The 12,124-nt window shown below is 48.1% G+C and overlaps 1 protein-coding gene across 1 annotated transcript; it reads left to right on the forward strand.

Moving 5' to 3' along the window:
* Positions 1 to 1,249: 1,249 nt before the first annotated feature.
* On the forward strand, positions 1,250 to 10,878 carry Ap2m1 (adaptor related protein complex 2 subunit mu 1). Its single transcript, XM_076868042.1, has 12 exons — positions 1,250 to 1,339; positions 3,340 to 3,456; positions 5,232 to 5,497; positions 6,587 to 6,669; positions 7,056 to 7,061; positions 7,260 to 7,395; positions 7,496 to 7,637; positions 8,100 to 8,219; positions 8,320 to 8,455; positions 8,556 to 8,653; positions 9,148 to 9,259; positions 10,271 to 10,878. The coding sequence occupies exons 2-12, from the start codon at positions 3,383 to 3,385 to the stop codon at positions 10,403 to 10,405; spliced, it is 1,308 nt and encodes a 435-aa protein (XP_076724157.1). The 5' UTR covers positions 1,250 to 1,339; positions 3,340 to 3,382; the 3' UTR covers positions 10,406 to 10,878.
* Positions 10,879 to 12,124: the final 1,246 nt, after the last annotated feature.

The following is a 12,124-nucleotide window of genomic DNA, read 5'->3' on the forward strand; positions in this document are numbered from 1 at the left end:
CATTAAGTTCATCATTCAAAACATCCTAGAAGCCCCCAGCCATCAGGGATATTTCCAAAGGGAGTGTTTTTTCACCACTTATGTGCTTCCCAAGCTGTATAACTGAGTTATGACATTTATAGCAAAGTGGTCAGTAATCCATCTTGTAACATCCAGAAGCACCCAACACCCCCACCCTGATTTAGAACTGCCCCCGCCCACTACCACTAAAGCCCATGAAAGAAGCTGGGTCCTTAAAAGTGAAGAAAAGCTATCATGGGGGGGGGGGGGGAATGGGAATTATAATTCAGATAGGAGAGAGAGAAAGGCAAACAGATTTTCTTCAGATCCAGGCAGGTACTTCAGATTCCATGGTTGACTGTCTTCTCTCAGGTCAGATGCGAAGATTAATTCTGTTCATCAGGGAATTTTGAATCCCATGTCCAACTAAGTGCAAGTTACCTGTGATTTTTTAAGCCCCAGTTGTCTGGGGCTGATGTTATGGCTCAGCGGTAGAGCGTTTGCCTTGCACGTGCAAGGCCCTGGGTTCGATCCTCAGCACCACATAAAAATAAATGTATTGTGTCCAACTAAAATATATGTATATATATATGAGTTGCCTGCCACTAGAAGGTACACACACAGGCATAGCTGAGGAGGGCACTGACACATTAAAATTTTCGCTAGTTTCTTCCAAAATTTGCCTCCTCTCTCCCGTTCCCCTTTTTTGAGTTTTGATCCCCAGGAAAAGGCTCTATAACTGGAACAAGTAAGAGAAAAGTATGGGAGTATCACAGGTGGTATTGAAAAGCAGTAAATTCAGCACTGACACTTTTGTCGAGTTTTGCGTTTGTGTGTAAAGTGAAGACAGTTAGTCCTTGGACTCTGGAAACAGAAAGGGCCTTACAGCAATTCGAAATTAACAGATGAGCTTCAACAAACGGCACTAATCCTCTGAGGCTCTCCGGAAATATCGAAATAGGAACAGTAGAAACTGCAAAGACTACACTTCCCGGGATGCTCAGTAAGAAAATAGAGTGGGAGGAGCGCAGTGTGTTGGACTGTGTATTCTGGGTAGGGCCCGCCTAATCCCCGAAGGCGGGGGCGTTCTCTCGGAGGCAGTCGGTAGTTGTAGTTTTCCTAGCCTGGGGCGCTCGGAGCTGTCCGCGCGAAGGCCGAGGGTCCTGACGGGATTTGTAGTCTGCGCGGGAGGCGGGCACGCAGGCGCAGCTGGGGCTGGGGCGGGGCCGCAGCACTGCGGTGAAAGCCGAGGCAGCGGGCAGGCGAGCAGGGGGGCGGGCGGACATCTTGGGATCCGGAGAGTGGCTGGGCCGGCGGAGCGGGGGGCCGCAGACGCCAGGTGAGCTGGGGATTTGGCCTTACAGGGTGGGGAGAATTCCGCGGGTTGCCTGTCCCGCTGCTCAGCCTTGCCCTTCCCTGCACTGCGCTAAGTGAAAAGCTGCCCAGACCCGGGAGTGGCCTCAGCCTTCAGACCCGGGAGGGAGCTGACGGCGGGGCGGGGGTGCTTGGGGTGCGGTTGCAGGACTGGCGGGGAGAGGCGCCCTCCTCCTGATCCATCGGGCGCCTCTAGGGAAAGGGAGACGGACCGGAATCCTCCCAGAGCAGGGACGCCGCGCGGCGCCCCCTGAGTAGGATGGTGACCCCCCCCCCCCAAAAAAAAAAAAAAGCGTACACCTGTCCTCGGCGCAGGGACAATTCCTCCGTCTCCCAAGACAGTGACACCTCTTTGTAATGCCTCTTTGGACGGTGACAGGTCTCACACAGTGACACCCCGCGGCTCTTTTTCCTCAGGCTTGTGACAGCCCCCGCACCCCGTGGCACCATCTCTTCCCACGATGTCTTTTTCCCTAGCGAAAAGCCCACCATCCGCTCATGTTTCTGTTCCTAAAGCTCAAAGTGTGCCCGTCTCTCCAGTTTTCCCGTATTTGCCACTGTCAACTTCTCCTTGCTGTTTTTTCCTCTTCAAAGCCCTGACTTTTGCCATACAGCAATCTCTTTTCCTTAGGGGCCCCACCAGCTCTGTTTGCAACTGTGGGATTCACCTGAGTATACTGCTGACGGGTCTCTTAACTCAATATTATGTTCCTGTCCAGAGCCCCACCTCTAGTTCTCCAGTGCCCAGAACTTCCTACCTCTTGATACCTTTAGACTTGGTTCTTTGCCCAGGGCTTTACCTGCATTTTGCATTTCCTCTCTCACCTTCTTTAGGACTCAGGGATGGAATTGTTTTCATCACTTGAGAGATTTCTCACTAGTCTGGGTGATGGTGACAGCCACAGTAAAAGGCTTTATTTTCCAGTTTTAGAAAAGTCTGCTAAGCTTCCCTATGTGAAATTAATACCAGGGCTAATCCAGGAAATCTAGAACCAAATTAACCCCTTTTCTCAGTCTAAATTAGTTTGACCCAAATAATTTGTATATATATATATTTGTATAATAATTCTGATGTCCTGCCCCTTGCTTATAAGCACTCAGCCAAAAGTGACTTACTTGGTAGGTTTAGAATCACAACTTCAGCTAGAAGTATCAATTTTATGAATCTGCATACACACACACACACACACACACACACACCCTCATTTTTATTGAACTCTGGAACTTTTCCCAAAGCGGGGAGGATGGTTCTGGGCACTGTAATAAGCAACCTGGGTCACTGAAGGTGGTTTGCTAGTGCTGGGACCTTTTCCCTCTGCTTCTTTGCCTGCTTATCTGACTGCCTGGAGAGATGTGCCTGCTTTGGTCACACTCCTGGTTCTCATCAGAGCCTAAGGCCTCCCTTCTTTCCCCACCCCCACCCCCACACCCTTTCCTGGAATGTGTAGGCTTCTGGAGGTTCAGGCTCTGCTGCCTTCTTAGAAGGGTAATGGAGTCTGGGAGACTTGGTGCTCTAAAGGTTGTGCCTGGGGGCACCAGGCCTGAGCCAGCTGGAGTAATTCCTACCGCCATTCCTGCAGCCGCAGGCAGGCCTTCTTGGTGACTCACTGGCTGGAGCCTGAGTCTGCACAGAAGGGGGCTGAAAAGGATCCTTGCTGAGCTCAGCGCTGTGGAGAGAGGGTGGGGGTGAGCTCAGCGCTGTGAAGAGAGGGTGGGGGTGACTCCAGAAAAGGGAGGGTCAAGATGGCCTTAGAATCCTGAGCCCTAGTCTGTTTCTTCCATCCTGTGTGGAATAAACAGGAACTGGAGCTTAGCTGAGGGGAGGGGCTTGCCTGGGAGGGCTGCAGGGTCACTTAGTAGAGGGTTGAGTCAGGGAAAAAGCGAGCCAGTGACCTGTTCAGCCCCACATGCGACATTTGCAAGGGTTCTGAAGACTTCCCTTACCCCACCCCCACCTGTCCTTAGGTCAGTTCTCAGAGCGATGGGCCGAGGAGACTGAGCTGCCGCCATGATTGGAGGCTTATTCATCTATAATCACAAGGGGGAGGTGCTCATCTCCCGGGTCTACCGAGATGACATCGGGTGAGTCCCCTGGCTAAGCCAGCTATGTCCCCCCTACCCCACCCTCTCAGCCCCAGCATGCAGGACCAGGTCTTATCCCAACAGGTTTGACTTGGACCCCCACCCCTTGCTGCAACCTGGAAGCTCAGCTGATATAGCCTGGTTCCTATTAGGTCTGGTGGTATTGGCCTAGCAGCCTGTTTTCTGGATTCTAGGCAAGACTGGTGGAATGAAGGGGGCCCTACATCTTTAAGGAACTCCTGCCCTTCCTGCTCCCATTGTTCCTTAGTTATAGTTCTGCTTGCTGGAGATAAGTGTTTTTACCTAGACAGGTCAATTTCTCCTTTCAGAAATAGGGAGATGTCTCCAGTGAATGGAGTTATTGCCAGGCTGGAGGTGCTAATCTAAATCTTGCTCTTAAAGCCCTTTTCACATTGAGAGGCTTCATTGGATTCTCTTAAAAGTCTCTCCAGGCAATCCTTTCCCACTCCCTTTCTCAGAAGGAATTGGGCTGCTGACTCAGCTGTTTTCACTTCCTCTGGGTCATTCCTGGGAGAGGTTGTAAGCATGCTCAAGGCGCACTCTGGGTCACTGAAGAAGGGACAGGGAGGCCATGCTCCTAGGACAGTGCCATGTTCTGGTTCCCTCAGACCTTAAGAGGAGCCACAGCCTTATTTCTCAATTCTACCCCACCCTGCATGTCTTCTTTCTGACTGAGAACTACATAGCCTCAGCAGCTCTAATGAGATTGGGCTCTTCTGGTTCCTGCTACCTGTTTTTCTTCCTCAAAGAGCTTGAGATAAATAGTCACAGCATGGGCCTATTGCAGTACCCCAGCTTCTTGGCTCCCTAGTTGATGGGCTGGCTTGGCCTGGCCTTTGTGGCTCTCTATTGGTTTGGTGGCATGGCTGAGCTACACAATTAAGTCAAGGCCAGGTTACATGCCACCTTGCATGCCCTGCTATGCTCTTTACCTTTGCTTGTCTTGTCTGCTTCTACCTCATGGTGTGTGCTGCCCTCCCTGGTGTGTCATGTGTCTAACCCTCTCTCTCGTTGCTGTCACTCTCCTCTTCTTGCTGGCGTCATTTCTCTCATCCCATCTCATTGGCTGCCGTAGCAATAGGTAAGCGGCATATCAAGCTGCTGCCCAGGTACAGGTGGGTTGGGGGCCCTAACCCCCCATCATTTTTTTTCCTTCATCCTTTTTTTATTCATACAGCAAGTTAAGCTTGCTCTGGAATTGTATACTGGACAAGAATGAGTGGCATAGCTTCATTGCTCCTTGATACTTCTTACCCAGTAGATTAGAGCCTTCTCTGAAGTCAAACTGGCTTTGTCCAACTTCCTGGAGGAGTCTACCTTCTCCATCAGTGGACTCACTAGTGGAAATGAAACAGGGTCTTTTTCTCTCCTGGGCATGGAGCTTACTGGGAAGGTGCTAGAGAGGTAATAGCTAAGTATAGGTGGGAAATTGGGGCCAGGCCTGGGAGTTAGAAACATACTTCTCTTAACTTGAGGAACCTCACTTTATTCATATTACATCTGTCTTTCTGCCATTGCCACTTGACTTCCCTCTTTCTCATGGCTATCAGATACTAGCCTAATCGAGACCCTCCTGCAGTGGCCCCACTGGGAGCTATAAGAAGGGAACCACCCTAATGGTTTAGATGTTGGCTTTAGATTACATGTCATATTTCAGCAGTGTGGAGGGAGGGGCTTTTAATAGCTGTGGTTGACCCCCATGGGGTGGGGTTTTCCTGGGTGCTGAGCAGGCTCTGTGCACCCTTTTCCCTTAGGAGAAATGCAGTGGATGCCTTTCGAGTCAATGTTATCCATGCACGGCAGCAGGTACGCAGCCCTGTCACCAACATCGCTCGCACCAGCTTCTTCCATGTTAAGCGGTCCAACATCTGGCTGGCAGCTGTCACCAAGCAAAATGTCAACGCTGCCATGGTCTTCGAATTCCTCTATAAGATGTGTGACGTAATGGCCGCTTACTTTGGCAAGATCAGTGAGGAAAACATCAAGAACAATTTTGTGCTCATATATGAGCTGCTGGATGGTAAGGCTGGGGGAGTGGTGGGCTTGTGGGAATGAACCTAATTGGGTATGACCTAGAGACTGGAGCAGATCTGAAGCCCAAGTGTACTCTGAACTTTGTTTCCTGCATACCTGATCTCTCAGGCTAGGATCTCTCTATCCTTGAGAAGCCAGTTCAAATCCAGACTTAAAGACTGCTCTGAAGTAGAACACAGAAATAGGCCAGCAGGTGGGGGCAGGGAAGTTTTGGTTTTCATAGGACTAAAGAGCCTGACTCAGGTTTGGTGGCTGAGCCTCCAAAATTCATCCTCTCTTCTTTGTGACTTGAGCCTTAGTTCATTCTTGTTGTGGCTTTCCATCTCAACAGCTACTTCGGAGCATGTGGGAGGGTGAGATTTTACAAGCCTCATGGAGTGCTCTTTGTTTCCTTGTTCACCTGTAGGATATGGTGGTTAATTTTTCCACCTTCTCAGCATCTGTTTTCTAGAAAAAAATAGGGGTACAGAGTTTCTTCACCTCTGACCCACTGACCATGTGACTTTTTTCTGTCTTCTCTGTTTGAAAAAAAAAATAAACATTTTTGGGTTTTATTAATTTTATTTGTTTTTTTTTTGTGGTGATACTGGGGGTTGAACTGAGGAGCACTCTATTACTAAGCTATACCCCTAGTTCATTTGTTTGTTTATATTACTAGGTATTGAACAGGGCCTGGTGTATGCTGGGCAAGTGCTTTATCACTAAGCTACATCCTCGGTACTTCCTCCCAGCCCTTTTTTATTTTTAAGAGAGAGAGAATTTTTTAATATTTATTTTTAGTTTTTGGTAGACACAATATCTTTATTTTATTTTTATGTGGGGCTGAGGATCCAACCCAGCGCCCCGCGCATGCCAGGCAAGCCCGCTACCGCTTGAGCTACATCTCCAGCCCCTTATTTGATTTTTTTTATGAATTACAAATCACAGAGTAAATGCTACAAAGGTGGAATACTTTGTGCAATGATTCCACATAGTCTTAGGGAGCTGTGCTAACCAGACATGCCCAGGTCAGGAAAACTTGAATGAAAGTGACTATAGGTTTGTCCGGGGGCTAATAATTCCCTTCCTTTTGCAGAGATTCTGGACTTTGGCTACCCACAGAACTCAGAGACAGGCGCACTGAAAACCTTCATCACACAGCAGGGCATCAAGAGTCAGGTACTTGCATTGTACAGACCATAGGCCGAGTGGAGCCCAACCTCCCTTCTGCCCAGCTGGCCTAGCCTTGTCCAAGCTGACTCATGAGCCCGCCCTTGACAGGAAGTCCTGGCCTGAGCCTCTTGCAATGACAGCAAGCCTGTTTTTGCCTTGTGTGGTCCTTCCACCCCAGGGGCAGCCGATTCAGCATGTCTTACCAAGAACACAGATCAAGCAGTTTCCTTTGGGCTGGGGACATGGGGGTGAGGGTTGTTCTGGAGGCCTGGTATTCTTCAGGAGAAGAGCACTTGGGCCCTCCTATAGGATCCAGACCTCATAGCCTTCTCTCTTTTTCTGCCTCCCCTATGGCTTCCTGTGGGAACCTTTTTTGGCCCTGTGTCCTCTAGCATCAGGTAAGTTGCTCCCTTGGCTTCTGCCCTTGGGCTTTACTCTGTTTTCTCTGGGCCCTGCCCCACGGGGACCTGTGGGAAAGAATGGGTTACAGGGAGAGGCCTAGAAGGGAGGTGGGGTGAGGGTGAAGTGGGAAAAGAGAGAATGATTGAAAAGGGAGAGGAGCAAAGCCATTGCTGTTTGTCTTTACCTCTATGTAGACAAAAGAAGAGCAGTCCCAGATCACCAGCCAGGTGACTGGGCAGATCGGCTGGCGGCGGGAGGGCATCAAGTATCGCCGGAACGAACTCTTCCTGGATGTTCTAGAGAGTGTGAACCTGCTCATGTCCCCACAGGGTGAGGGCCCTCTCATGATGAACCCAGAGGGAGGCCAGGGCAGGATCTCTGAGCTTGCCTGCTTGACTCAACTGTTCCCGTTTATCTGTTCTGTCACCAGGGCAGGTGCTGAGTGCCCATGTATCAGGCCGGGTGGTAATGAAGAGCTATCTGAGTGGCATGCCTGAATGCAAGTTTGGGATGAATGACAAGATTGTCATTGAAAAACAGGGCAAAGGCACAGCCGATGAAACAAGCAAGAGGTGCCTGAGTCAGGGAAACTGGAGGGAAAGGGCAGTGGGCTTTGAAGGGTTCACTGGGGCTTGGTGGACCAACTTCCTTCTGGACTTCGTGTCTGCTATAATTGCAAACTCTCTTAAGTGTATGCTTAGCTGATAGCTCTTGACATCAGCAATAAGAAACGAAGGGTTGCCATTAGCCTACTCTCCTTAGAGAGCAGACTCCTTGTTTGGCCCCTAGGACCAAGTTCCCATTGATGCATACTGACAGCTGTTGCCCAGTGTGCCAGAAACACCCATTTCCCAAGCATCAGAGTTCTAGAGATGATGAGTTTGCAAAGCTCCCTCTCTTCCCAAACTCTGGGACAGGGACCCCTGAGTCAGAAAACTGTGTCCTGAGATTGTGGTGTCCGTCTGGAGTAGTAAGATTTCCCAGCCTGACACCTGCCACTTCTCCTATACCAATGAGAGCTCTTCTGCTTGCAGCGGAAAGCAATCAATTGCCATTGATGACTGTACCTTCCACCAGTGTGTGCGACTCAGCAAGTTTGACTCTGAACGCAGCATCAGCTTCATTCCACCAGATGGAGAATTTGAGCTCATGAGGTGCCATTGGGCAGTGAGGAGGCAGCGGGTATTGCTGGCTGGAGGTGGGGGAAGGAGTGGAACAGGCTTTCATTGCCAACCTCACTTTACAACCCTAAAGGTATCGCACCACCAAGGACATCATCCTTCCTTTCCGGGTGATCCCCCTTGTGCGGGAAGTAGGACGCACAAAATTGGAGGTCAAGGTGGTCATCAAGTCCAACTTTAAGCCGTCACTGCTGGCCCAGAAGATTGAGGTGAAGACAAGGGGCTTGGGGAGGAGGAAGAATTTGTCTCCAAAAATAAATGTAGTATATGTCAGGGCTTGACAGAGCTTGACGGGTGTGTCACTTCTAGGTGAGGATTCCAACCCCCCTGAACACGAGTGGGGTGCAGGTGATCTGCATGAAGGGGAAGGCCAAGTACAAGGCCAGTGAGAACGCCATTGTATGGAAGTGAGTGTTTCCTTCAGGAGGACACAGCTGCTCTCTAGATGCTTTAATGTACCTTCTTAAGTTTCACCTTTTGTCCTATCCATTGTGGGTTGTGGAGCGGGAAGAAAAATGGTGCCTGTTTCTCTGGGAGCCTCTACTTGTGCTGTAAGCTCTTCAGCTTGGGTGTGTTTGCCTGCACTTGGGTTCTTTTTACATCTATTTTTCCAAAAGGCTTTAGCATTTCTCAGTTGCCCTAGTAATATGTCTGTAAAGCAGACAGACAGGGCAAGGGATAATTTGCCCATCTATCTAAGCAGAAAGTGCAACCTGGAGTGCTAAAGGAATAACATACCCAAGGTTCCACAGCAAGTGGTTTTCAGGGTCCTGACTACTTTTCCTTGTCCTGGCACCTCCCATAAGCTCCTGGCTCTCACCCAGTTTGAAATGGCAATCCCCCTTTGAAACGCCTCCAAGCTATCACGGGCACTTGCTACCCATTTCTCCTTTGTTCCCAGGATTAAGCGCATGGCAGGCATGAAGGAATCGCAGATCAGTGCAGAGATTGAGCTTCTGCCCACCAACGACAAGAAGAAATGGGCTCGACCCCCTATTTCCATGAACTTTGAGGTATGGCAGAGAAGGGGCCTAGCACCATGGCAGGATATGCTGGGAAAGATAAGAAAGATCATTCAGATCAACCTCTGTACCTTAGGGATGAGAAAACAGACCTAGAGGGAAGAAGTGACTTTAACTCATAGACCATTTCTTCTCCCTTTAAGAATCTTAGTAGAAATTGCTATTCACACTGAGGGGGGGAAATTATTTATTTATTTATTTTTTAATTGTAGATGGACCTAATACCTTTATTTTTATGTGGTGCTAAGGATTGAACTCAGTGCCTCACACATGCTAGGCTAGTACTTTACCATTGAACTACAATCCCAGCCCCTGAGAAAAATATTTTGATTTCTCTTAGTGTGTTGCAAAACAGTTCTTTGGAAAAGTTTCAGTTGTTTAAATGCCAGGTAAGAAGTAGATGCTGTGGTACCTGCCTGTAACCCCAGTGATTCAGAAGGCTGAGGGCAGAAGGATTCCCAAGTCCAAAGCCAACCTCAGCAACTTAAATATACTGTTTCAAAATTAAAAAGTAAAAGAAACTGGATATATATATATATATATCAGTGGTCAGTCCCCCCTGGGTTTAAATTAAATTTTTTTTAAAAAATGTGAATTCAGGTAAGGCAGCAAGTTTCCTTACAGACAGGACAATGAGCAGACTTTGTGTGTGTTAGACATATAATTTTCTCCACCTTACTTTTCAAGTACATAATATTGAGCAGGATAAGTATGTTCTAATGCAGTTCTCTGGCTGCTGCCTCCTCCTAATTAAAGGAATTGATTCAAGTTATCTCAGGTAGCACTTGACTCAACACCCAAAATTATTGCTAGTAACTCTTGGATATGCTCTCTTCTTTAGTAATGTTACTTAGAGGGCTCCCCACCACCCCTATCTTCTTTCAGGACCCTAGCCATTCAAACATCTGTAGTAGAAATGAGGTAGGGCATAGCTACTGAACTTTTCAGAGAAATGCAATGAGAGGAAAACCACAGTCCTAACTGGAACTATTCCCTGCCCAGGTGCCATTTGCGCCCTCTGGCCTCAAGGTGCGCTACTTGAAGGTGTTTGAACCGAAGCTGAACTACAGCGACCATGATGTCATCAAATGGGTGCGATACATTGGCCGCAGCGGCATTTATGAAACCCGCTGCTAGCTGTCCAGTGGCAGCTAGCCCACCTTCCTACCCACCCTCTTCTGCAGGTCCAGGCGCCCCCAGCCACCACACATCAGTGTCTCCTCCCTTCTGCTTTGCTGCCTTCCCTTTGCACCAGCCCCTGAGTCTAGGTCTGAACCAACTGCATCGAAAGTGGGACTGGTGGAGCAGTCCCTGGGCTCCCTGGGCAGGGTGGTTTCTGGGACTCCTGCTCTTCCTAATTCATCTGTGTGTCCTGGCCTAGTGCCAGGCTGAGTTCTGTGACCAAAGCCAGGTGGGTCCCCTTCCTCCCCACCCCTGTGGCCACACCTCTGGAGTGGGAGGGTTGGCTGCCCCTCACCTCAGAGCTCCCCCAAAGGCCAGTAACGGATCCCTAATCCTCAATCCCTGTTCTGCTTTGGGATAGTGTGAGCTTCATTTTGTACAAGTGTGACTTCGTCCAGTTATAAACCCAATAAACTCTGTAGAGCGGAGTTGTTGGCTAAGTGTTGATGTGGAAGCTACAGGGGGAGGGGAACTAGTAGGACTTCCCACATATTTTTTTTTTTTTAATATTTGTTTTTTAATTGTAGGTGGAGTCAATAACCTTTTTATTTTTATGTGGTGCCAAGGATCAAACCTAGTGCCTCATGCATGCTAGGCAATTGCTCTACCACTGAGCCACAACCCAGCCCCACATTTTCTTATTCTGCCTGTTTTGAGTAGAATTTTCTGAATATTATCAAGGTTCTTTCCTTGTTACAATTATGAGTCCCCTGCAGGCCTTCCAAGCCCTTATCTTATTTGGTGTTGGTCCATGTCTCCTGGCTTCTCTAAGAAGCAAAAGGCTCAAGAGTAAGCACCTGACCCCCAGTTTAGATTCATTTGGTAGATTCATTTGGTCTTGTAGCCATCCTGAGAAACTGACCTCTTATTCCATCCTTTTTGTATTTAGCCAAGCTTTCTGAATCTTGGTGGGTGAGGAAAGGAAAGATTTTATTTTCTCCATGTGTCTTAGAAAATTCCTCTGGATACCTCCACCCATGCAAAGAAAAATGTGGTGAGCTAGTCCTTCAGGGGAATGTCCCATATCTTGCTAGCATGCTGGGGCAGGTAAAAGAGCAGATTTGCCCTTTCTAGTTTTCTCTTGTTTAATTTTTTTTTAAACTTCGAATCTATTAACAGAAAATTTAAAACAAATAGAGTAATGTAATGAACCCCCATGTCCCATCACCCAGCTTCAGCAATGATCAACTCATGGCCAGTTTCTTGATATATCCAGTATATGTTCACTTAACCCAGATATCCTACAAAAATTTCCATAACTTGTATCTGGGTCCAGTTAGGATCAGTTGTGGTTGGTTCGTGCATCTTGTCTTAAAATCCATACATTTCCCCTCAGCTCTCACTTTTGTTGAGGACCTGGAGTTCTGTAGTTTCCCCTTAGAAGTTACCTGTTGTATCCCCCAGGGTCACTTTGTTCCTCTTTGTATTTCCTGTAAAATGGTTATTAAAAGGAGAGGAACCGTAGTTTTTAAACCTTTAAATATCAGGAATGTTTCCTCATTGTGGCCATACTTAATCAAAACGATGAATGGATAAAGATGTAATTTTAGGTGCCAATTTTAGAGCCCCAAGTTGGAAGAACATTTATCTAAAATATCAAACAGTAGCGTCATGTAAGGACAGAATCCTAACTTCTACCTGAGGAATCTATGAAGAGAAATATCCTTCTACTGA

Source organism: Callospermophilus lateralis, chromosome 10, assembly GCF_048772815.1.
Source record: "Callospermophilus lateralis isolate mCalLat2 chromosome 10, mCalLat2.hap1, whole genome shotgun sequence".
NCBI lineage: Eukaryota > Metazoa > Chordata > Mammalia > Rodentia > Sciuridae > Callospermophilus > Callospermophilus lateralis.